This window comes from Mercenaria mercenaria, chromosome 11 (genome assembly GCF_021730395.1).
Source record: "Mercenaria mercenaria strain notata chromosome 11, MADL_Memer_1, whole genome shotgun sequence".
NCBI lineage: Eukaryota > Metazoa > Mollusca > Bivalvia > Venerida > Veneridae > Mercenaria > Mercenaria mercenaria.
The window spans coordinates 76,141,008-76,167,760 of record NC_069371.1 but is presented as its reverse complement, the minus strand read 5'-3'; the positions used below and the strand labels follow the sequence as shown (position 1 = coordinate 76,167,760).

The following is a 26,753-nucleotide window of genomic DNA, read 5'->3' as shown; positions in this document are numbered from 1 at the left end:
CATAATACCGAGTATGGAAGAGAAATGGTCCACACTTATGAGTGTTGGATAAATATTAGATTTATGATTTATAAGCTAGAATATACATTTAACATGTAATTAAAAGTTCTTATATAATAATTGACAGACAAGTTATCAGCCGGATCCTTAAAAGATAATAATTCAATATCTTATTACTCATCCTGTTTTCTATTAATGATCGATAAAACTGACATTATCCGTATGATCTGTATGATTTGTATTCATAATTTTGTAATTTAATATAAATGATTGGAAATGTACATATTTTATACTGTTTATTATGTATTCTAGCATAAAACTGCTGTTATTGTCACTGTGCTATGTAGGACCACATTCGTAACAGATCGCATTTGTAACAGACTTCGTATGTATGCGATCGCATTTGTAACAAGTAAAATGTGTTACGAATGTGTTTATCCAACATGGGGGTTGACATGAGAAGCACATATGTATCATGTTAAGTTTTATACTGCAAATGTTCAATCAGTTGGTTGTCATCGCACCATCATTAAATGACTACCATAAGCACCATTACAAGTTAGCGTCGTCGTTGTCGACGTCAATAACGTCATAAAATTATTTGAGCCGCATGATGAGAAAATGGGCCTTCGGGTATCTTCGAAGCTTTGCATCCAGTGTGGGCCCAGATCAGCCTGTGCATCCGCAGTTTGATCTTAGCCCACACCGTTCGCTCCTATTTCAAAGAAGGCTTATTCTACCTGAATATGAAGTTTTCTGACCCTAATTCAGATGCATAAATGCACAAATTAGCCTTAATATAGAGTTTCCGGAAATTCACGAAAATGTCCGAATGCCAATTTTCCCGTGACTTGGTTCAAGTTTTATTATCATTTCTGCATCCATTGCCACTACCACTATAATATAATTACAACGTCAGCTACTTCTACTGTTACCTCGACTAGCTGAAATGTAGACCCACATGCTCAGGTCACTGGTTGGAACCCGGTGGCGACATACATTTGTACCTATCTTTCGTTATCAAAAGCTGTCTCAAGTTGGGTGACAAACAGGAAGCTGCTATGTCCTGGGACAAATTATATACAACTTGTCATGGACGGAGTCGTAAGACTAGGAGGACCCGACCTTGTGCATGCTGCGAACTAATGTCTATGGGATTTTAAGAATTTACACATAGTTTTAAATTACCCTCACCCTACCGAGCTCGCTTGTAAGGAAATATGCCTTCGTTTATTATAATCCCGCCGTGAAATAGCGGAGTTTGTGCGTTTCGTGCAGTTATATATAGGTTCTTGTCCTTGGTATAACTTGCCCATGCATTGTCATTTTCAAATTTGGTACAAATGATCAACTTTGAACTAAGATTTGTTTTGTTATTTTGTTGTAATATATACGTTTTTGTCCGGATCATAACTCGCTTTAGTCAGATTTCTAAATACTTTGGTACAAATAACCACCGTTTATTGACAATCTGTAGTGATCATATTACACCTTTTACTGCAACTTAAATTTTGGCACCCTGTAGCCTGAATGGTTTTGATGAATATTATGATTGTTTGTTGGATTCAGAGCGCCTGTTTTCAACAGTATTTAGGTAATACAGTTAATCTTACCATTGATCCTACAAAGGACCAATTCAAGATGATGATGATGATTATGATGATGATGATGATGATGATGATGATGAAAAAAATGTCAAAAATATTAAAATCAGTACAACAGTATCTTTATGTTAGTAACAGACAACTTCCCAGCACCGATAGGCGAAAATCGCAACAGATACGAGTAGTTATCACCCGATCTCGAACGTGTATCCCTCGACACTCTAGTCGATGGTTAGCTCCTCCCATTAATAATAATATTAATTGAAATTATACCCTGGCTCATATACGAGTTTACACTCATGCAATCGTTTACGGGTCTGGTAAAACGCACCGGTACACGTGAAGTCTTAACTAGGTGGATGAGAGACACAATATCTCTGGAAAGTCCGGCCCTGACTGGGAATTCAACAGGCTCCGCCGGTTTCGTAATCTGCAAAAACTATCCACTGCACCACCCTCACCGATGGAGTTACTTGTGCCGCTCCTATAGAGATACAAAATAAGAGTGTTTCCATACGAATGCAGACACCAGGCCTGGCAAGAAAACTCTCTTAGTAAATATTATCCAATAAAGTTCACGTCAGGGTATTAAATAGGACATATTTCATTTGATGTATCCATTGTCTTTGATGTTCAAAGCAATGCGAATTGACAAAATACTTATCTTGCAGCGAACCTGCGCACGCCGACGACATCAGGATCAGAACAATAGCCATGAACAGTCTTCGAATAGTCAAGCTAGTCACTATTCAAAAGTATACATAAATGTATATATACCCGGTGTTCTATGAAAACAAGCTTTTATAAGACTTTCTATGTAATCGAGACTGCCTTGGTCTTGTTTTTAGTGCATTTTATTTGTTGTTAAAGCGATACAACCAGCGATTTGCAGATTATAGAACTTGAACAGGGATTGCTTGTGGTGTGCATCTTCCCCTTTAATCATACATATTCATATATTCATGCATTCAGTAAAAATGAAATCTTACAATTTGAAACCAAAACCGATATGGGAAATTTATAAGTGACATGTAGAGCCATGCTACTATGAACAGATCAGTCATGATAACTGTATTCTTTCCATTGCAAGTTTAATTGCCAGATAACAAACCAGTACCAAGATATTAACCTGACCGGAAATATCCCTTTAATCTACAAGAGGGTCGTCATGGCCCACTATCGCTAACATGAGAAATTCTACACTATACATGTTATTAAACCTGAGATTTTTGCCATTTCAGGGGCCATAAATCTAAGACAAATACTCTTTGAGGAAAAAAAGCAAGATTTTAATGATATATAACTTCAATGCATGTTTGGTCAAAATCAAATAATAAATGTGATCTAGTATGTCATGTTTACAATGCTAAAGTCAGCAAATTTTGTCATTTTAGGGGCCATAACTCCAGGATAAATGGTGCTATATAGCTGGTTTTCGCACAGAATCGAAATGTTATAGATATATAACTTCTATACAAGTTTTGTCAAAATGAAATAATAGATATGGTCTCTATTGTGTTCACAAGACTAAAATAAGCAAATTTTGCCATTTCAGCCATAACTCCGAGACAAATGGCGCGATATGACTGTTTTTAAAGGAATTGAGGATCCTTTATAAGTTTAATAAAAATCTAATAATAAATGTAGTCTCCATTGTGTTGACAAGGATAAGATCAGCATGTTTTTTTCTCAATTCAGGGGCCGTAACTCCAAGTAAAATGGTGCAATACGGTTGTTTTTGAAAGGAACCGAGATCTTCTAGATATATAAGTTGTGTGCAAGTTTAGTAAAAACAAAACAAACATGCGGTCTCTATTGTGTTCACAAGGCTAAAATCAAGAATTATTTCCATTTCTGGGGCCATAACTCCAAGACGAATAAGGTGATAAGGCTGGTTTTTGAAAGGAACCGAGATATCATAGATATATACACGTTCTGTGCAAGTTTTGTCAAAATCAAATAATAAATGTTGTCTCTATCGTATTCACAAGAAAAATGTGAACGGACGGACGGTCGGACGGTCGGACGACGGACGACATACAAAGGTTGATCACAATAGCTTACTTTGTCACTTCATACAAAGGAGCTAAAACATGTTACAAATGTGTTTCAGATGTAAAAATGCACTTTTTTGTTCATTTTCCCGATTGAAAATGGTATGTGACAAATGTGATCAGATGTCACATCAAAAATCGGCATCGATCACATTTGTCTCAAAAGTTGTTACAAATGTGCTTGATTTTTGTTACATATGCGATCTCATTTGTAACATCTGTTACGAATGTGGTCCTACAGTGCTATAACATCTGCAGAATCCCTCGGTATACGTTGGTACCCTCGCCCTAACGGGCTCGGGCACCAACCAATCCCTCGGGATTCAGCAGATATCATAACACGAAAAAACTTGCGTTATCCCTACATTCTACCCACACGATATTTTGAACATTGCTGGGAGGCTATAAGGATGAATAATAAAATATGAGAAATAATGATAAATAATAAAAAATGATAAATGATAAAATATATTGCAAAAACGAAATTTTAGAAGTATTATTTTCAGTTGTACGCGATAGCGGAAAAAAAACTATCAACGCATCAACGCGAGAGAAGTAAACAACTATTTCATACTTGCGCGTGTGCCATTAATAATACTTGTTGCGATTCTGGCGAGTGCGCCAAGAAAAAAATCTGTCGTTGCTTCGACTTGGCTAGTACGCCATTGTATAAAAATATTTTGTACTTGTTTCTTTTGTGCTCTCCATGACCAAATAATTGTTTTTCAATTTGTCGCAATGTTGTTCGTGCGATTGATAGAACACTATTGCGTGGCCCATGTGCGCGTGCCAAAGTTTCTATTTCGTCACGGTGTGCGCGCCAACTCGCATTTTTTTTATATAAGCGCATGCATCAGCGCGAAATAAAATGTTTCTTTCTGTGGTGTAAAACGTTTTGCCATGGTGCGTTGATAGTTCCATATTTATCACGGTTGCACGCGCCTGGACGAAACAAGAACATTTCCAAAGTGTCTTTATAATATATAGGTGCACGCGAAAGAATGACCCACGAAAAGGTGCTACATCAACCAAGCGATATACAAAATGTCTAACACCATCCACCAATATTGTTGTTGATATTTTTTCTTCTTTTTACGTGTATCCAAAAAAGTCATCGAGATCAAGTACCAGGATTCTTAAAATTCTGATAGACTGAATGGTCATAACCAAATGACCCTACAGAACTGCCAACTATCTATATAACCGCTTCAAAAGTCCCATGCCGTCATTCTTTTTGAAGCATCCAAAACAAAAATACACATAAAGTTCTTTTGCTTATACATGCAATACTGAAAAAATACTGTTAAAATTATAAATGGTATTCAACATCATCAGATGGAAGGAGACGTTGTTTGTGCTGTTTGTTAGCACCACGTACATCGATGGAATGTATATACATGTATTTCAAACTTGATGATTAAAGGAAATTATTTGAATAGTATACAAACGTTTTGTCGCTTTTCTCTTTTATAGATTTTATTTTCTTGTCCTAAACGGTATTTCATTTTAGAGATCATTCGTTCACAACCTTTGAATGTGTGTTATGGTTTAATGTAAATGTTTCTTCTTTACAGATCGCAAAGAAAGGAACGTGGTGCGGGTAAGTGAACCTATATCTGACTTTAAAGTCTTAAGTTAGTAAATAAATCGCAACTGATTGGTTTTCATTTCCGATTGAAATTTATGGGTATGTTTTAAGTGTAGGGACCGAGTTTTGAACGCAACCATGCACCTTACTTTTACATTATTTTTAGTGATCCTTTGTTACATACTCTAGAAGTTGTAAATCATCGAATTTACAAAACGTCTACTAACGGAGTTCAACGGTTAGAATACTAACTGTAGGAACGTCGAGTCACAACGTACGCTTTCTCTGGGTTACGTCCTATTGAATGTTGTGTTATTATAGGTTATTTGTTTTGTATCGAGAAATATGTACGAGTTCTGCAGTGGAAATATTGCGCGACTTTTAGGAGCGCAATATCATTCCACAAAAGAACGAGTGCATATTTATCGATGCAGATCTAATAATATCTATATTACATACACATACGACACTTAATATCATTATATAAATGATATAATGTGCTCTTTAGCCTGAGTAAAATTGAACATATTGTCGTTAAAGAACGTTTACACGCTACGGAATGTATGAAACTGACGTCACAAATGGCGTCACGCACCCGATATGAAATTTGACATTGAAAAAATTGTTTTATTTCTTATATTTACATTATATATCCTTTCCATTTGTAAACTATATGCTATTATGAATTGCATATAATTTGTAGCATTTAACATTAAAATCAGCTTCCCGGCCATTCTCTTCACCAGACGGAACAACTGTGACGTCATCTAAGGAATGTTCTCCCTGACTATACGCGGACGTCGTCAAAACAGCGGTCGGTTATCACTAAGCAGCGATGACGTAACTTTCGTGCCTTTCCTTTTGCTGTTCATACGAAATGAACGTCAAAAGTTTCAATGGAAAAGAATAGGGCGAATGTAAATATAAATGAATATGTAATAATTAAGAAATAATTTTCAGGAAACGAGTGCTTTAACACTCTTTATACACGATTTGCGGTTATACGTCGGGCGTAATAATTTCACGACGTATTACCGCCCAAGTGTATAAATAGTGTAAAAACGGTTTTGCTATAAATTATTTTAATTCTAATATGCCTTTAATCTAAAATAGTAGTTAAAATATAGTTGCGCTCTTTCTTTGTCGCAACAAAAACTTTGATGTCACCGCACGTTGACGTGAATTCTAATATGCTTTTCTCTGTTAAACACTCTTACGCTAGAATGACGTCACATTATGTTAGATACTGACAAGTCATTTAGGAAGAACAGTGCTGTAAAATATGTTCACACACAGAAATCTAAGTCAATTTATTGGTTTATTGGCGAAATTGTCTCCCTTGAAGACAGTTTATCGAGTGTATCGATTAGCCGTTATCGGTCAATTTATGCCCATCGAAGGAGGTGTGTGGGTGGGGGGGGGGGGGGGGGGGGGGGGTTAAGAAATCTTTAATACCTCAAATGACATCAAAAGCATTATCTGACAATGTTTATTAAGTTATTGAAGTAATATGCAATATTTGCGGATTACTATTTTTTGAAAAATTTCATGAATGTGCATTTTATACTTCATTTGAAGGTCAGAAATAAATACTTTACTTTAGATATACTAGTACCATCATACAGTACAGGTGAGATTATGCAGTGTAGTACCTAGGCTTGATCTGTCTGTCTCAATGACGATAATTTCCCTGTACCATGCAGTGACTACAAGATCAGATACTTCTGTACCTGTGACGGTAAATACACGACCTATCCCTTTTGTTGTTTGGTTTGATGCCATTTTCAACATTTTTTTAATTATGTAAGATGCATGGTAAAAGATAAAAACAATTGCTTAACCATTGTTCTGTGAAGGCTAACTGTTTCCCACTAGGCACTGGGGGGATTAACCGTCTGGTTTAAGCATGCATCGCTCTCCGTCTGGAATGAGTAAGAGTTAGATGCTACATCATGTTCACTTAAAACTACATGCTGCACTTTTGAAACTTTATTCGTCTATAATAGCAAACAGTTCAGTCAGGTCTTAGCAACTGAATAAGATCCGCCGAACATTTGCTTGTAAAGCAAAGCAAATGAGAGGCGCGAATTCATAAACATTTTTAATATTTATCACAGTTTAATATTACTTGCTGCAAATTAAAACTATTATGCAGTATACAATTTGAAAATACTCAGTTATATTTAACATGTAATGTGTGCTTCAGAGCCCACGACAATTGTACCTGAAACAGAGACAACTGTCACACCAGTATCGAAGACAACTGGCCCAAACCGAACCTCAACAAATGCAGTTCCGTCAGATTAGTTGTGTTAGGAACAATATTTTATGCTGTCAATTTTTTCTAAACTATGTATCTGGAAGTAAGGATATCCATTTTTATCCATAGATTTTACATCTTCAGCTCTCTTATTGTTCCCAATGATTTCGAATTTCAAAGTAAATGGATAATTATTTTTTCTGTTGGCAGATAGCTTCAAACGTAATGTTGAGCGACAAAATAGAATTTAACAAAATAAGTTAATAATAAAAATAAGTATCATACACAGTAAGTATCTTAAAGAGCAAGTAATGAAGGTAAAGTAAAAATATTCCTTTTTTTTTTTCGTATTTTCGATTTAAGTATTTTACACACTCTATAAATGAGCCGCGTCATGAGAAAACCAACATAGTGGGCATCCGCGCAGTCTGGTCAGGATCCATGCTGTTCGCTTTCAAAGCCTATTACAATTAGAGAAACCGTAAGCGAACAGCATGGATCCTGACCAGACTGCGCGGATGCGCAGGCTGGTCTGGATCCTTGCTGGTCGCATACCCACTATGTTGGTTTTCTCATGGCGCGGCTCATTTATAGAGTGTGTAAAATACGTAAATCGAAAATACGAAAAAAAAAAAGGAATATTTTTACTTTACCTTCATTACTTGCTCTTTAAGATACTTACTGTGTATGATACTTATTTTTATTATTAACTTATTTTGTGTTTACTCATTTTCTGTAATTTACTGATATACGTTACCTACCTTGATCGCCTTTTTGATCAGGAAAAAATTATTATTATTATTATTATTATTATTATTATATACCACATTTATATAGCACTCTTTTCATATAAAAATACGTTCAAAAGTGCTTTACATAAAAACATTTATATAATGTTCAATAAAAAATGGGAATTGAACTATTATAGAAGAAATTAAAATTATATTACGGTAATAAGATACCAAGCATTTTAAATTGGAAGGTAGGCAGATCAAAACATGAAACAAAAATACAATATCATAAAACATTAACTGACCTATCAAAGACACAGGTCAGAGCAGAATAGAACAGAAGATATCTTACATTTTGAACAGACAGAATTAAACGGTATGATGTCTGCGAAATGCATCACAGCATGCAAACCGTCCCGGATGATTGGGTCAATCCCTACCTAAACGGTCCGGAGAACATCCATGATACATCCCACAGAAAAAAACACCGCCAACATTATTCTGTCACACTGGAGTTCTTAATTAAAGTAATTAATTGGCCGGCAAAGTACCTACATTATAAATCAGGTAATCAGTGAGATGTTAGTTGCCAAAGAATTGCATGAAATAATGCGTCTTTAGCGCTTTTTTGAAACTTTGCACGGTCTTGCACTCTCTTATGCCAGATGGGAGGGCATTCCATAACCTCGCAGCAGCTGTCTGAAAGCTCCTGTCACCAAATCGTATTGTTCGACATTTGGGCACCACTAGTTTACATGCATTATTCTGCGACCTCAGATTTCTGGATGGTGTATATATTTCTAGCATGTTCGCTACATAAGCTGGTGATTGATCTTTGAGTGCCTTATATGTATGTGTTATAATTTTGTATTCTACCCTACATTGCACAGGAAGCCAATGGAGTTCACGCAGAACAGGCGTTATATGGTCGTATCTGGATGTTCTGGTTACGATTCTAGCTGCCGTGTTTTGGACATATTGCAGTTTGTTCATTGACCGTTTTGGAATTCCATATAGAAGAGAGTTGCAATAATCCAAACGTGATGTAACAAGAGAGTTGATTAGAGATTTGGTTGCGTTTGCGGTTATATATTGTCTGATGTGACAATTTGCCGCAGCTGTGCATAGGAATTCCTACACACACTATTCACATGTTGCTCCATCCTCATGTTCGAATCCAGGAAAGCACCGAGGTTCCTGACACTGCCTGATTGTTTGATTTCAGAGCCGTCCACTTTCACAGATATGTTTGAAACAGATTGTGTCTTGTGTTCAGATGAAAAATATGATTAATTCTGTTTTTCAGCATTGAGTTTCAACATGTTAGTATTCATCCAACTTACTATATCCTTTAAACACTTTCAACGCGATGAATGGTCTCTTCAATAGACATTTTATTTATTGGTTTGAAGGATTGATATAATGCGAATCGTCCGCATAGAAATGATTGTTCAGTCCGTGCTTTCTGCAGATAGCTCCGACTGGTTTTGTGTACATTGTGTAGTTCTTTGGCCCCAGGACAGACCCTTGGGGTACACTGTACTTCATTAGCACTGGTTGTGATAGCTCGCCATCTATGCATACGGTCTGGAGTAGCGGTCACTAAGGTATGACATCATCCATGCGAGTTGGCTTGCCTGTAACACCAAAGTGACGTTCAAGGCGATGAATCAACGTCCCGTGGTCAATAGTGTCAAATGCTGCAGAGAGATCAAGCAACACAAGAATAGTCACATTGTTCTTATCCAACGATTGAAGAATGTCATTTTGAACTTTTAAAAGGGCGGTTTCGGTTGAGTGGAATTTTTTATAAGCAGATTGATTAACTTCATGAAGTTCGTTGTTCCTCAGATGATTTTCAATTCGAACATCTACCACTTTTTCTAAGATTTTAGACAGAAACGGCAAGTTTGACACAGGTCTATAGTTTTTTAGGATATTAGAATCTAGGCTTGGCTTTTTTAGAAGAGGTCTTATTCGTGAATGTTTGAACGCTTTGGGCACATACGCAGCATCTAGAGATGCATTCATAATGTTGTTATCACTGGTGTTAGTTCGTCAAGACATTCTTTTAATAACCATGTTGGGATAGGATCTATGTTCGCATGATTTGTTCGCTGACTTTTTGATAATTGATTTCACTTCGTCTTCTGAGGCTTGAGTAAACTCTACATAATTGACCCTGTGTATTCAGTTTCTATGTCATCTAAATCAGATACAGATTGTGTTTGCGATGCTATATCGTTTCTGATTGTTTCGATCTTTCCAATAAAGAAGTCACTGAAATCTTGTGCGAGATGCTGTGGAGATGATTGTGATGGTAAAATCACCTGATTTGTATCGCCAAGAAGATTTTTGGTAATCTTTGATAAACTCTTATGATCACTGCCACATGAGTCAATTTTGCCTGTATAGTATTCAACACGAGCTTGTTTTAACATTTTATTCACTTCAGCACACTGTGTTCGGTAAATTTGGTGATCGATTGTGAGCTTACTTTCACGCCATTTCCGTTCTAAATTTTCGTTTTCTGATGTTTTGCTTTGTGGAGTTGCTCGGTATACCAAGGACATGAAGGTCTTAACACATAAGTCTTGGTAGTCAAAGGGGCGTGTTTGTCTACTATAGAAATTAACTGATTTGAATATTCCTCCACAAATTCATCGATATCAGTATCAGATGGAGTGCATTGTGTGTTAAAGAAATCTATTCTTCGTATGTCTTCTCGAAATGAGTCAATGTCGATCGAACGTAATTTCCTGTACGACACAGTTTTTCGTACTGGGGGTGGTTTGGAAGCTTTAGCGTCAAATATCACAGCAAAATGATCACGTGACATCTTTCCATTTGAATCAGAGAGTCCAGGATCTATGACCTCGATATTTGAAACCGTGACATCATTATCTCTAGTTATCACTACATCCAACGTATGCCCAGCTACATGTGTTGGTTCTTGTACATGTTGACGCATGCCACATGCCTCTAGACTGCTTGTAAACTTTTTGTGTCCACTATTTTCCGGTAAATCAAGATGGAAGTTAAGGTCCCCTACAATGATGGTGGTCTTGTCAATTGTAGCATATTTAGTTAAGAAATTGGGCCATTCTTGCTCCAGGAAAATATTTGTGTTTAAAACCGTTTTCTTTGGAAGGGGGTGGCCGGTATATAATGGCAAGCCGTAGGCCTATGGAGTGTCCGCCTGTAACTACATTGCAATCCATATACTCAAATTGGGAAAATTCGTTGTCTTTGCTTGATGTGACAATGTTCACTTGTATGGCTCTCTTGTGAATAATTGCTACGCCCCCGCCGCGCCTACCATTACGAGGGACATGTTTCATTTTGTAACAGTCGGGCACGAGTTCGCCGATGCACGCTTTGTCAACAGAGCTACCGAGCCATGTTTCAGTTATGGCACAAATGTCGAATTCATTTGTAAGGATGAAGTCACATATGGAGAGTGTTTTATTTTTCACTGATCTTGTATTGACGGAGCAAATTTTGATGTTTTTCTGCCCCTGAACTAATGTACAGTTTTCAGGTTTTATCCGTATCAAGTTGTTATTATTTACCCCATTGTTAGTGTCCCATGCTCGTCTAATCTGGTTTTTCCCACCTCGAGTCCCTCTATATTGAATTAATCGAAACTCTTTCAATCTTTTGATAATCATGGGATTAGGTCTCTTTTGTGCACTTGGTAATTGTCCAATATTGTGCAACTCTGATCTTTTATAAATAATCCTCGGTGACATTCGCTCACTGAAACACATTATTGCTGCAGGCTATGCTGATATATGAAAGTTTGGCAATTTAATTGCAATAATGATTTTTTTAAAAATCAAAATAACTTCAAAATCACAATTATGATTCACCTTAAATTTACAACACTCCAACCACGACTAGATGATATCCAATATATCCAATTTTCAGAATTCTGAACAAAGTATAAATGTCAGAAAACTATCAATATTTGAGAGCACTGAAAAATGCAGCCTACACCTGGCGCATAAACGATCAATTTAAAATCCTATATTGACTTTATACAATTTCATGTTAATGATGTTATACAATTATTGACTTTTTCATAGGTTGATATCAGGATTTATCAACCCGAAAAGAGTTATATTCACCGAGCCGAAGGCGAAGTGAATATAACTTTTTGAGGGTTGATAAATCCTGATAGCAACCTGTGAAAAAGTCAATAATTGTTTTATTACATGAACAAATGTATAGTCAATCTTGTTATTACAATCGTATCTTTAATTAAGAAATAAGGAATAAATTTAGACCAAATCAGGTTGATATTGGTTTTCCAAGCACCTACTTCGATCTATTTTTATTTTTGTACTATTAAAACCCCAAGAAAAATTAATGTATGTATCATTATTCGAATCGTTTCGCCAATCACTATATGTTAATACATGTCTCGATATTCTTATACATTTTTTGTGTCTATTTCAGATAAAATTTACAAAATGTTTGACAAAAGGAATGCAAGATGCCCTGGATGCAGCCACTCCTGTTGTGTAAAATTAAAAGGCGTATATCTGAATGCACTACTGGTGTGCAACATACTGCTTACTACAGCGGCTGTTTCTATTTTTGTTGCAAACAACCTGACACATGGCAATAAAAAAGTGGCAAAATAATCTAAAAACTACTGCGGACACTGCGAATATAAGATTGTTTAAAGTCTATACGAAAGCCACGCATACAGCACACAGCATATAGCCTAAAACATAAAACTGTTATAAGTGTCACTGACAATCATTTTGCCTTTGGAGACAATTTATTTTCCTAAGACATCTGAGCGCTGTCAACTGAATCTAATATTGTTTGTAACATTATATGTAGTTTGATATAACACCATAACATCTGTCATAAATGTATTTTTTACAATTGATATGAATTTGATTTCGCACATAAATTTTTGTTTGATATGTAATTTGTAAGATAGATAAATGTTATAAAATCGATAATAAATTTGCTATTGAATGTTGCATATGACGTTACACGAAAATAGATAGTTTATTAGATCTGTATCGAGAAATATGCACGAGTTCTGCAGCGGAAATATTGCGCGACTTTAGAAGCGTAATATGATTCCGCAAAAGAACAAGTGCATATTTTTTTATGCAAATCTAATAATCTTTTTATTACATACGCATACTGCACTTATAATTATTATATAAATGATATAATTTGTTCTTCAGCCTCAGTAAAATTGAAAATATCGTCGTTGAAGAACTTTTAAACGCGGTGGAATGCATGAAACTGACGTCACAAATGACGTCACGCACCAGATATGAACGTTAATATGGAAAAATATTGACGTTTTAGGTTCCACTGTTACTTAACGGAGTTTACAAATGAGTATGTAATAAATTCAACTGTTGTCAATACTGACGCCATAAATATTTATTACAGTTTCTTAATGGTCAACGACCTCATCCAAATTGCGAATACCCAGTCTGAATATGTTATAATCCCCATATTTTTTATCTTTGACTGTAGGACGACATACTTCTTTGACCTCGTTTCAACACATTAAGTGTATAGATTTAATGTTTCCATCTAAATATTGTATTCAATCAATCTAAAGTAGGTCAATCATAGTGTGGCTGTTCCGTAATCGTATATGAACTTGCGTTTAGTTCCTGACATTTTGTCCTTGTAGATTTTGTCAAATGTTTCACTCTGTTTAACTGTAAACCAGTTTTTCCAGTCCCCAATCTCGCCTGAAAAAAAACAACAAAACAACATGAAAATTAATAAGGTAGTTAGGATGTAGAGAACGCAACCAAGCAAAATGATGGCAGATTCGATTTCTCTGCGTGTTCGAGAGTGGAGGTAATAAAATGTGCAGCAACCCTCACGCACTCCCAACCAAGCCCCCATCCTCCATTGCTTTACCTTCCCCAAAGATCAGTTTAAGCTAAAAAAGATCCCCGAACCAAAAGGACCAGAACTCATAACAGGCAGGCTTGCTTTCCTAGACTAGCCTTCTTGTATAGTCGTAACTTGAAACACTTTCTGCAGTTTTAGCCAAGCAATAATGCAATAAAGTTATAGCAAAGTATAAGCCATTTTAATTTGAATCATAAACATATTCTTACAGAAAACGTTTGTTGCCTGCATTATAAAAATTAACTTTTTCTAATGACAAAGTTGAGGCTTGCAAGTAATGCTGCATTAGCAAGGGAAGTAAATATTCCACCTACAGGTAGAAATATGCATCTTTTTATTGCTTACCCTCCCTGAAAAAAGAAAATCCATCTCGGATAAATTCACTTTCTGTTCCGTTATGTTGCTGTTTATCTCTTACCATGTTACTAAACTGATATTTCTTTGCTATATCTCCGAACAGGCCATCTTGGTCTTCTATGCTGAGGAATTGTCCTAATCTATACAGCTCGTGTAATGTATTCTGAATAAGAACTTGTAATATATGGTATTAAATCATGATAATTGAGCCGCGCCATGAAAAAACCAACATAGTGGCTTTGCGACCAGCATAGATCCAGACCAGCCTGCGCATCCGCGCAGTCTGGTCAGGATCCATGCTGTTCGCTAACAGTTTCTCCAATTTCAATAGGCTTTAAAAGCGAACAGCATGGATCCTGACCAAGACTGCGCGGATGCGCAGGCTGGTATGGATCCATGCTGGTCGCAAACCCACTATGTTGGTTTTCTCATGGCACGGCTCATATAGTTGTGATGGTGTAAGCACAAAGAAGTGGACTAATGCATATACTACTCAATAACATCGATATAAAATATGACATTTGGGATCAAACTGTGTATACCTGCTAGACCCACAGAGAGGCAGTAAAACCAAGTGCTCAGACCCTATTAGCAGTCTCTTACGATCATACAAGGGTACGACCGTTTCGTATACAAGTTTTCCAAGAAACTACACGAGACGCAGCTGTGTAAAAAATCATAGCAATCTAGCCATTTGACAAAGACTATGTTTCCTGTTAAAGATTGTATTAACCCTTACCCTGCTAAATTTCTATAATGAACTTGTCCACTCTTCAGTTTGGACAGTACCATTAACTGTTAAAAGGGATGCATACCAAAACGATACTGACTAAATGGCGAACAGTGCATGATCTGCACTGGTCGCAAACGGATAAAATCAATCGTGTCCAGCATGATAAGGATTAAGATAACCTGATGAAATGCCTTTTGACATAAGAATATATGAGCCGCGCCATGAGAAAACCAACATGGTGGGTATGCGACCAGCAAGGATCCAGACCAGACTGCGCGGATCAGGATCCATGCTGTTCGCTAACGGTTTCTCTAATTGTAATAGGCTTTGAAAGCGAACAGCATGGATCCTGACCAGACTGCGCGGATGCGCAGGCTGGTCTGGATCCATGCTGGTCGCATACCCACTATGTTGGTTTTCTCATGGCGCGGCTCATATCAAGAAACTATTCAGACAAATAAGATCATAATTATATTCTTCTTCAACTGTATACATACAAAGGATGAAATTTAAGTAATGCAATAGTTTTACCTGTTTTAGGTCTTCAAAGTAGATCAGATGTATGGGAAAACCAGGATTGTCAGAAATGACCTGCTCCCAGCTGAGTACATAGTCAAACCAACTGTTACACTCTGCTGTAAATATATCACAGTTTTATTACTTATTTTTCTTTGATTTTCCTTCAGATTTGAAAAGGTAAAGTAGCACTGTACAAAGGTTACGATCATCAATTCTATTTTCCAACAGACACATTTTTGCTGCTTATTTGGAAGTTCAAATAACACAAGAAGTATTTCTGATTATGCAATTGGAGCAAATATGCCGGCTATGTCGTTATATCACATATTTATTTGAGAGAAAGCAGAAAAAAAGTTAAAATTTAAAGTATAAAAGCTTAAAATATGTGTTATGTACACCGAGAATTTTGATGTTTTTTTTTTTGTTTAATTTATTTCCGTGACCAATGACGATTTCTGTAATAAGATGTAAAACAATTACTGTAGACGTATTTAAGGAACATACTTTTCCCCTGTAAGAATAAAGGCAGAAAATGTTCCCATTTTCCGTGATATTCAAACAGATGTATTCCGAGTGTATGATTGTATAAAGAAACAGCCAGGTCTTTGGGGTTCTGCAGTAAATGCACAATCTTACATCCTAACTCTTTCACTTCCCTCGGCATATATTTGTAAGGTACATGTGTATTGAGCAACTGTAAGAAAAATAATAGAAAATAAAGTACATATGAAATAAATTGTACTTTAAGTCATGATCATATATTTAAATGTTGGAGAATACCTATGAGCCGTGCCATGAGAAAACCAACATAGTGGCTTTGCGACCAGCATGGATCCAAACCAGCCTGCGCATCCGAGCAGTCTGGTCAGGATCCATGCTGTTCGCTAACAGTTTCTCTAATTGCAATAGGCTTTGAAAGCGGACAGCATGGATCCTGACCAGACTGCGCGGATGTGCAGGCTCGTCTGGATCCATGCCTAACGCAAAGCCACTATGTTGGTTTTCTCATTACGCGGCTCATATATTCTTTTATAACAGATGAAATGAAATCAATTGCCCTAACGTTGTTCATTAATATTGTAAAATTGTACTTTTTGAGAATACTTGTAACAATTAGAAGTACATGTATGTAAAGGATTACGGTACTTAGATGTAGAGTACACTTTGTAGATAGTTACAGGGACATGTATACATGTATGTGCTTATGGTACAACCAATGTACAGAAAGTTTGATGAATATGTTTATTTATTAGCCGACTTTGTAACTTGTCTTTGGACTATTTTCAAGGTCTTACTAGTAAACTTGAAGACAAGAAAATGTAATTTTACAAAAAAAAGTACCATTTTAACAAATTACTTTTTTAGCTCGACTATACGACGTATGGAAAGCTGTCCTACTCGACCCGGCGTCAGCGTCGGCGTCGGTGTCCTTCCGCGTCCGCACCTTGGTTAAAGTTTTGATGCACTTTCTCTTTATCTCTGTAATCACTTGATGGATTTGTTTCAAACTTAAAATATTTATTCCTCATCATCACCCACATCATATGGCACAAGGGCCATAACTCTCACACCAATATTTCATGAACTATCCCTCCTTTTTACTTAGAATTTCAGGTTAAAGTTTTGATGTACTTTCACTCTGTCTCAATTATTACTAAATGGATTTGATTCAAACTTAAAATAGTTGTTCCACCTTATCACTCACATCATATGACACAAGGTGCATAACTCTGGCACCAATTTTTCATGAATTATGCCCCTTTTACTTAGAAATTAAGGTTAATTTTGATGCATTTTCACAATATCTCAGTTATTACTAAATGGATTTGATTCAAACTTAAAGTAGTTGCTCCACATCATCACCCCCATCATATGACACAATTTGCATAACTCTTGCACCAATATTTTATGAATTTTGCCCCCTTTTTGCTTAGAATTATACTTATTTAGTGTTTTGATACACTTCATCTTTATCTCTCTTAAAGTGACATAATGCGCATCTGACTGCACACAGTGAGTTTTTGGTGAATGTTTTATAAAAGCAAATATCGGTTGCTGTGCATTTAAATGTGTTAAATTAACGATAATGCCGCATAAGTATTTGAAGTTGATGCTTTAGAAATAAAGAAATCGGACTAATAAAAAATAGTTCTTTTCTTCAATCTTCTACGCAGTGATCTCCCTTACCTATAGGTAGTGATTTCTGAAGTTAAAGGAAAGCAACTCCTGCGTGCAGTTTGACTTTTCTTAAAACGACTGCCCCTGTCAAAATAAGAAAAGTCATACAAATGTATTTGGAAATTTATTATTTCATATTTGTAACAGGAAGAGTTTGGTATATTGGGTTAAAAGCTATAATTTCCTCCAATCTTTTTACACACACATCTATTTCAGTTGGATCTTTACTTGAAAAATGCGCATAATTCCACTTTAATATTTTTGACACAGACTCAAGCTTATTGTCCATGGCAATATATTCATCCACCACTGGAATCATTAAACACTCCAGTGACAAGTCCAGCTTCCTCAGATATGGGGAATCTGGTATAATAATAATAATAATAATAATAATAATAATAATAATAATAATAATAATGTGCCCAGTTTAACTATCCAGCATCGAAATAGTCGGGCGCGCTGTCTCCTGTGACAGCTCTCGACTTATCTTTTTGTTGTAAATTTGTGATAAAAAGGGACAAAGATAGATTCGTAAGATGTGCTCTAAAAGAATATTCCTTTATAGACACAGCATTTCTTGTTACTTTGTAATAATTATACACATACCCTCGGCGACGGAGTGTTTTCTAACACTTTCACTGGCATCGGTTCTAACATAGTTTCAATCTTGCTTTTCTGTATCGTGTTTGCAGTTCCAGCGAACATCATTGAAATTATTTCCCAGAGCCAGTGAGTCCTTAGTTATCACAATACTTATAAATCTAGTCAAAAAGCAAGCAAGATGTAGATAGGATAAAACGAAACAGAACAAGAGGCCCAAGTGGGCCTAAGTCACTCATCTGAGGCCGACTTTGACCTAATTAGATCTTGCTTGTGACAAAGTATTAAATTTAAAAAAGAATTTAAAAAATTTAGATTAAAAAAGATTTTTAAAAGTATTTCTATTGTTAGCTCTAGCGGCCCCTTAAAGGTCAAGTGTCCCAATTTGAACAAACTTTGGAGAGGACCATATAATTATGCTACATACCAAGTTTGATGAAGATCCATCAAGCAGTTCATGATAAGAAGTTGTTTAAAAGATATTTCTATTTTTAGCTCTAGCGGCCCCTAATAGGGGCCAAATGCCCCCATTTGAACAAATTTGGGAGATGACCATATAATGATGCTACAGACCAAGTTTAATGAAGATCCATCAAGCGGTTCATGAGAAGAAGTCGTTTCAAGGTTTTCTATTTTTAGCACTAACAGCCCCTAAAAGGGGCCAAGTGCCCCAATTTGAACAAACTTGAGAATGGACCTTATAATGATGCTACAGACCAAGTTTGATGAAAATCAATCGAACGGTTCATGAAAAGAAGTCGTTAAAAGGTATTTCTATTTTTAGCTCTAGCGACCGCTAAAAGGGGCCAAATGCCCCCATTTGAACAATATTTGGAGAGGACCATATAATGATGCTACATACCAAGTTTGATGAAGATGAATCAAGCGGTTCATGATAAGAAGTCGTTTAAACATATTTCTATTTTTAGCTCTAGCGGCCCTAAAAAGGGGCCATGTGCCCCCATTTGAACAAATTTGTGAGAGGATCTTATAATAATGCTACAGACCAAGTTCGATGAGGATCCATTAAGCGGTTCATGAGAAGAAGTCGTTTAAAGGTTTTTCTATTTTTAGCTCTAGCGGCCCGTAAAAGGGGCCAAGTGCCCCAATTTGAACAGTCTTGGGAGAGGACTATATAACAATGCTACAGACCAAGTTTGATGAAGATCCATCAAGCGGTTCATGGGAAGAAGTCGTTTAAATGTATTTCTATTTTTATCTCTAGCGGCCCCTAAAGGGGCCAAGTGCCCCCATTTAAACAAAGGTTTATAGGTTTTTCTTTTTTTTTAGCTCTAGCGGACCCTAAAAGGGATCAAGTGCCCCCATTTGAACAAATTTGATAGAGGACCATATAATGATGCTAAAGACTAAGTTTGGTGAAATTCAATCCTGCGGTTCATGTTAAGAAGTCGTTTAAATGTATTTCTATTTTTAGCTCTAGCGGCCCCTAAAAGCGACCAAGTGGTGCCCCTATTTGAATAAACTTGGGAGAGGACTTTATAATAATGCTACAGTCCAAGTTTGATGAAGATCCATCAAGCGGTTCGTGAGAAGAAGTTGTTTCTAGGTTTTTCTTTTTTAGCTCAAGCGGCCCCTTAAAGGGGCCAAGTGCCCCCATTTAAATAAATTTGTGAGAGAACCTTATAATGATGCTACAGATCAAGTTTGATGAAGATCCATCAAGCGGTTCACGAGAAGAAGTCGTTTAAATGTATTTCTATTTTTAGCTCTAGCGGCCCTAAAGGGGCCAAGTGCCCCCGTTTGAACAAATGTGAAAGAGGACCGTATAATGATGCTACAGACCAAGTCTGATGAAGATCCGTCAAGCGGTTCATGAGAAGAAGTCGTTTAAAGGTGTTTTTTTTTTCTATTTTTAGTTCTAGCGGCCCTTAAAAGGGGCCAAGTGCCCCCATTTGAAGAAATTTGATAGAGGACCTCACCAGAATGCTACAAACCAAATTTGGTGTTATTCTGACCAGTAGTTTCAAAGGACAAGATGTTTAAGTAAAAATGTGGACGACGGACGACGGACGATGGACATCCACCTAATACTTATAGCTCACCCTGAACCTTCGGTTCAAGTGAGCTAAAAAGAAAAGAGAAGAACAAAAATGCAAGTGACACTGTGAATTACCCAAAATGATTTGTCAAAACGCAGATAGCAGTCACGGTGCTTTACCCGAAAGAGATGAATCAAAGCGCATGTAGTAATGTGAGTTACCAGAAGTGATTATTCAATGCGCATGTAGTGTTATACTTTACCCATCCAAAGTGATGGGTCAAGGCGCATGTGGCATTTTGTTTAACCCCAATATGAAACAAATTGTATTTTTTTCCGAAAAAGATTAACAAAAATGCAAAAGTTTACAATTCATTTCCGTATTTTATGAGACTTAATACATGTATAGTCCGTACTATACTTTTCCTGTACGTATGAAATTTTGAAAACAATAATGATAATTACTATTAATTTAGGTATTACTAAGAGGTTTCAGTGAATTTCCATTATGTATAGTTGGCAATAAATGTCAGATAATATGGCTTATGATTATGTATGAACGTTTATTGAAATGGTTCACGAAAACGAACAAAGTGTTCGCACCATCGACAAGAATGTTGCTGCATCACAGAACAAATAAAATCATTTTGAAATTCTTATCGCATTTTGGAGGAGCACAAATGAAAACGTCATCCTGTCGGCACCTAAAGTTCGGCAAGTTTCGAATTCTGTCAGCCAGTACCTCTGCGTGTAGCCCAAATGTCGCCGCCAGATAACCATCAGTATCAGTGTATGTTATACTATGTCCATTGCCGTCAGGTTGCTTGAGAAGCGGCATTCTGAATTTCTGTTTTATCTAAAGAAATAATTATTAATGAATCCCAAACAGTAGATCATTGTTTGGAGTTCAGATGCGAAGGAATTGTATCACGAGGCCGCAGCCCGAGCGATATCATTATACGCATCTGAATGACAAACAACCCGCCCGGTTAGCTCAGTATAGGAGAACGCAGATCTACGGATCACGGGGTCGCGATCCCCGGGCGGGCCGTATATTCTCCGAGACGATTTGATAAAAGACATTGTGTCTGAAATCTTTCGTCCTCCACCTCTGATGCATGTGGAGAAGTTGCCAGTTACTTGTTTGAACAGGATTGTACTGGTACTGAATCCAGGAACACTGGTTAGGTTAACTGCCCGCCGTTACATAACTGAAATACTGTTGAAAAGCGGCGTTGAACCTGAACCAAACAAACAAACAAAACTGAATGACAACCAATGCTTTTATTCAAATTGAGATATATTTAATACTTCGATTCTAACACGCTTTCGAGGATTACTATCAATGTGTTTGAAGATATTCAACAATTGATATTTGCCCGTTCTGTGTGGGTTTCTTTCCCAGCGCACGCTATGACGTTTGACGTCCTGAAGTAGCAGCAATGAAGTACAAACTCTGTGTGTATGCGTGGTGTAACAAACGCAATTACAGTCTTCTTTCTTAAACAGGGGACTAAATCGAGCCGTGTTAGAATAACAGCCATTATTCATTACATATAAATTATATGTATAACTGGATATAAACAGCACCTGTCTCATCACACTCTGGACCCTCAGCTTAGGTCTGAATAGAAGAAACGAGACCAACACATTAGAAATCTATATGTAATTCATTTTTATACTAGAAACTAGAAACTAGAAACGCGTCGTCCTCTAGAACTCCAAAAAAGAGTTTTCTCCTACGGTAAAATTGCGGATCTCTATTCAAGCAAAAGACTTAGTGTATTTTGTTTCTTTGATGATTCAGGATTAAATGAAAAACAAAATGGTCCAGCAGTTAAATAAAACATTAAAAAAAGTCCGTATTGATAGCAATGATGGATTTGTGCAAATATAAAGTAATCATGAAACTAGAAATAATTTGCCGATATGCATTGACTGTATACGTTTCATGACAAAAAATAATGTTAATACTTATCTGCAGTCTACTGTATTGTCCGTTTCAACACATTTAGATAACATTTAGATAAAGTCCTCACCTAAATTATACTAAATACTAAACCATTATGGCATTCATGCTATGTACACCACAGTTTTATCAACTAGTGACAAGGTTATTGACATGTGGTAACCAGAAGACTTCAATAAAATATACCGCCAGCAACCACTTTCGTTCTCATGCGAATTCGTACATAGATATGACATTGTGTTTTAGAATTCTGAACGAATGCACTGTATATAAATTGTGCTTGGGTATAACTGTTTTGTACAAAATATGTAAGATAACAGTATTTTCCTTATGCATGTTTATCTTACGGGTTTTATACAAGACAGCGAATGTACACACACTGGATAACTGGCTATCCTGACGCCCACTGGAAAAATAACCCCGCTGCAAATGGGTTTATCATTTATTTCTATCGATAAGAAGCCAGTCCTTGCAATTCAAGTTGGCAGTTTTGTTAAGGAATGGACATGGCTAACATTTACAATTTTGGGGCTGTAAACGACTGTTATATTTTTAGAAATTCCCTAATAATTTCTCCAGTCTGAAAAATCTAACAAAATTCTAAAGTATTATGAAACTATCTTTGTTTATTAACAATCTGTGAAAACATTAATCATTGGTTTGACAGATGTATCAGTTTGGAGCATCTGTGTGAAATTTCCTGGTTCCACGTTCTTTCTGAAAAACAATATTCGCCGTTAAACATGTATGGATGAAAAAGATATGAATGTCGAAAACGGCCGGTGATACTGTCGCTGAACACGGCTGTTACCGTTTATGGGCTATCCATCAACTCCGATGGCTATATGCATACCTTTGTATGTAAAACGTATAATTGGTAGTGATTTGACCAAAATCTAATCAATTATAGATGTGACTCTGTTTCATTTCAAGCGGCTTTGTCAAACATGGCTATATTCCTTCTCAGACTGACTAAATTTTTACCAGTCACTCGCGTTATTGCAATTTCTTCACCATGCGAAAGATTCTATAGAAAGTTTTGTTTAGTTTGTTGGGTTTACAGTCACAAGTACGTAATTTAGATCGTATGGCGACTTTTTCAGCTTTTGACAGCGGAGGAACACCCCAGGTGCCCCTCAGGGCTACTCTAGAAAGTTCTTTTACTGCGGTTTCTGCAAGTGTAAATGATTGCTTCTAGTAGTCAATTCTTTGACAACTGTTTTGATAAATTAAGTATTTAATTCATATTGCCATACATTTACTACTAGTTTTACAATTCATTTAATTTAATACGCTTAGATGAAGTTTTTAACGCATTTCTGCATTTAAAGGCACTGACCTCCAGATTTGGCTAAAAATAATGTTTATTTCAAATTGAAGCTTGGACATATTATGAACATTAGAATATGAGTTTTTGCTTCTAAAATATTTTAAAAATTCCAAATCAAGAAAAACAGATGACCGCGTCGGGAATCGAACCCCGGAAAGACATTTTCCCGTCGTCGTAACCAGTAGCACTACATAGCGGAAGTAGTGAATTATGACTTCAAAACATAGATATTTATAATCGAGACAGTTTAACTGGAATAAACGCTTTTCGATTTTCATCATAAAAGTAGTAAAAGCAGCAAATTCTCGTGTGTTTCCGTAACATATAGTTTGTCAGTAATAAAGTTTTAAAGCCTTCTTAAGAAATGTAGCATTTATTTCCAGATATCTAAAAGAATATTTTTTGTTGTTGTCTGGAGGCCAGTCCCTTTAATGTTGATATTTCCCCTGACGTATTTTGAAAACCAGTTCAAGTTTTCTGTACTTTAACTTCATTTGAATGAAAGTGCAACAAATGATGTATAATCTCGTCCTTTTAAATCAACATATGTAGTAATGAGAATTATGCAGTTCCTTATATTTTTCTCTCTCTTTTTTTACAGCAATCATTTGTGGTTCTTTTAAATAAATGTAAACCGATCCTTTATGCTTTACATTAGATATGCTTAACATTTTTACATAAATGATTTTAGATATGCTTTACATTTTTACATAATGTGCTTTACATTTTTACATGGGTGATTTAAGGTACGCTTTGCAATTGGCGTTTTCAATATAGCTTCTTCTCAGCGATATATGACCATTTTGTGTCGATTCGCCGTAAAACCCAACTCACTCACTCGTTCACCCCTGCAGATGTTAGACTTCTTTTTTTGTTGTAACATGTCGTCGTTTGAAAGGGACACTAATATCACACTCTTTTGGAATAGCAAACTCAAAACATGATAGCTCTGTAGCAAGATTTTCCCGTTTCAAAATTTAATTCTTTCAATCCAAAATGCAACATTGACCTTCGTGAGTCTTACTTTAATGTGTAATAAAGTTTCAGACACGAACTATTGTTATATAACCATTCATAGCCGGGAGGTGTGAGCCCAAAGGGCAGCCTTTACGTTTAAGCAATGGAGCTGGGTAACAACGTTTTGCTGTGTAACATGTATAAAATCCCTCAAGGAATAACAAAGTTATGCTCCGTACAAAGAATGTTTGCAACCTATGGAATAACGTGAAGATATTTCACAATTAGTCCATGCATGTAGACATTACAAGTCCGGACACAAAATACTTGTACTAGTATTTAGCCCTATGTAACAGATTTCGAGCCGAAAATCGATCCATGGATGTAGACGTTACAGCCCAGAGAAGGATTTGCAGGCGGACGAAAGGATGGACGGAACCAAGCGAACCTTAACACCCGCCACACCCCCCACCCCACCCCCAAAATAAAAAAAACAGTAGAAGACTGATAATGGAGCCAACCAGAATTACTCGGCATGGTATTAATGAATCATAATTATATAAGTATCAATTCTGTAAACGTGCATACTGAATGCATGTGTACACATAGCTGTACACAAATAAAAGACAAAATAAATTGCAGAAAACACGAATTTTTACTATAATAGTATTTTAGACTGGAACCAATTACCACAGCATATTCAGAAAACAAAGAGTAAATATGCTTTTAAAAAGAAAGTAAAGAAACATCCGATGGTTATTCCAGTATACATATATATTTTTAGTGTATAATAGTCAATTGTAGATTTTATGTGATATGATTTTATTGTGATAACATTGTTCGTGTAACATATACATGTCAAATGTTGACAACATGTTTGTGCACTAATATAGCACAAACGGTACTAGTATCATTAATTAAATACTTTAGTCAATTATGACAATATGTTCAAGGACCCTGTTAGAAATAAGCCGTAATGAGGCTTAAACAGGTTAAAACAGGTTATCCTGTGTATTATATATGTCATAGTAGTACACTAGTCACAAAAACTTTGTGATATCAAACTATGTTTTAATTATGTGCTACGTAATTATGTTATATTTGTTGTAACTCTATGTATCTAGATACAACTAGGTTAAGCAGATACAAAACGTACTATGTATAAGACGGGACACAGTTAGGCATAAAATAACATAAATAAAATCTTTGCATCCACCTGTATTCTCGATAGCCAACATCCGAGTTCAACGACTGCCAATTTCAAATACACCAGCCGTTTTCGACAGTCATATTTTTACCCACACATGTTTAACGGTAATTTTGTTTTTCAAACAGAAAATTTCACACAGATGCTCCGAAAAGATACATTTGTCAAACCAAATGATTAAAGTCTTCACAGGTTGTTCATAAACAATGACATTTGCATAAAACTTTGGAACTTTGTTAGATTTTTCAGACGGGAGAAATTGTTAGGGAACTTTCTAAAAAGCTAGCGATCGTTTTGAGACCAAAAGTTGTGAATATAAGCCACGTTCATTCCTTAATATAACTGCCAAGTTGACTTGCAAGGACTGGCTTCGTATCAATAGAAATAAATGAAAAACTTTACCTACCCATTTACAGCGGTTTTTTTTTCTCTCCAACGTTTTTTTTTTGTCCAGCGGGCGTCAGGATAGCCGGTTATCCAGTGTAATACAGTATGTATAATAATGCAGCATCTATCAAAAGGTTTTATCTGAAAATTACTGTGTTCCGTTTGGACAATCGTGACATTTTATTTAATACTAAACCGTGATGCACGATGGTACGATGACGAAAATGCGATGGCGCGATGGCACGATGATGAGACAACGTTGGCACGATGGTGAAAACGCGATGGCACGATGATGAAATCGCGATGGTACGATGGTGAAATGTCGATGACATATCGCGTTTTCATCATCGTACCATCGCGTTCCCCCATCGCA

At 36.3% G+C, this 26,753-nt stretch overlaps 2 protein-coding genes across 2 annotated transcripts in view; one reads left to right on the top strand and one right to left on the bottom strand.

The window, feature by feature from the left end:
* Nucleotides 1-13,237, top strand: part of LOC123531719 (uncharacterized) — a 132,632-nt gene extending 119,395 nt beyond the window's left edge. The window contains exon 16 of the mRNA XM_045312932.2: nucleotides 12,699-13,237. Coding sequence (XP_045168867.2) covers nucleotides 12,699-12,767 — 69 coding nt within the window. The 3' untranslated portion in view covers nucleotides 12,768-13,237. The remainder of the gene's footprint in view (nucleotides 1-12,698) is intronic.
* Nucleotides 13,238-14,170: 933 nt separating this feature from the next.
* LOC123531718 (sulfotransferase 1B1-like) lies at nucleotides 14,171-16,483 on the bottom strand. Its single transcript, XM_045312930.2, has 3 exons — nucleotides 16,258-16,483; nucleotides 15,766-15,869; nucleotides 14,171-14,664 (listed from the first exon to the last, which is right to left on the bottom strand). Exons 1-3 carry the CDS (start codon nucleotides 16,415-16,417, stop codon nucleotides 14,479-14,481), a joined length of 450 nt encoding a protein of 149 aa, XP_045168865.2. The 5' UTR covers nucleotides 16,418-16,483; the 3' UTR covers nucleotides 14,171-14,478.
* Between the last annotated feature and the right edge of the window lie 10,270 nt (nucleotides 16,484-26,753).

Bases quoted from the DNA above. Each gene is read 5' to 3' on its own strand.
- LOC123531718 (XM_045312930.2), bottom strand. From the start codon at position 16,417: ATGCCGAGGGAAGTGAAAGAGTTAGGATGTAAGATTGTGCATTTACTG. The intron at 15,870-16,257 runs GTATGTTCCTTA...ATATATTTACAG, and splicing joins TTTATTCTTACAGGGGAAAA to CAGAGTGTAACAGTTGGTTT. The intron at 14,665-15,765 runs GTAAAACTATTG...GTTCTTATTCAG, and splicing joins ACTTTGAAGACCTAAAACAG to AATACATTACACGAGCTGTA.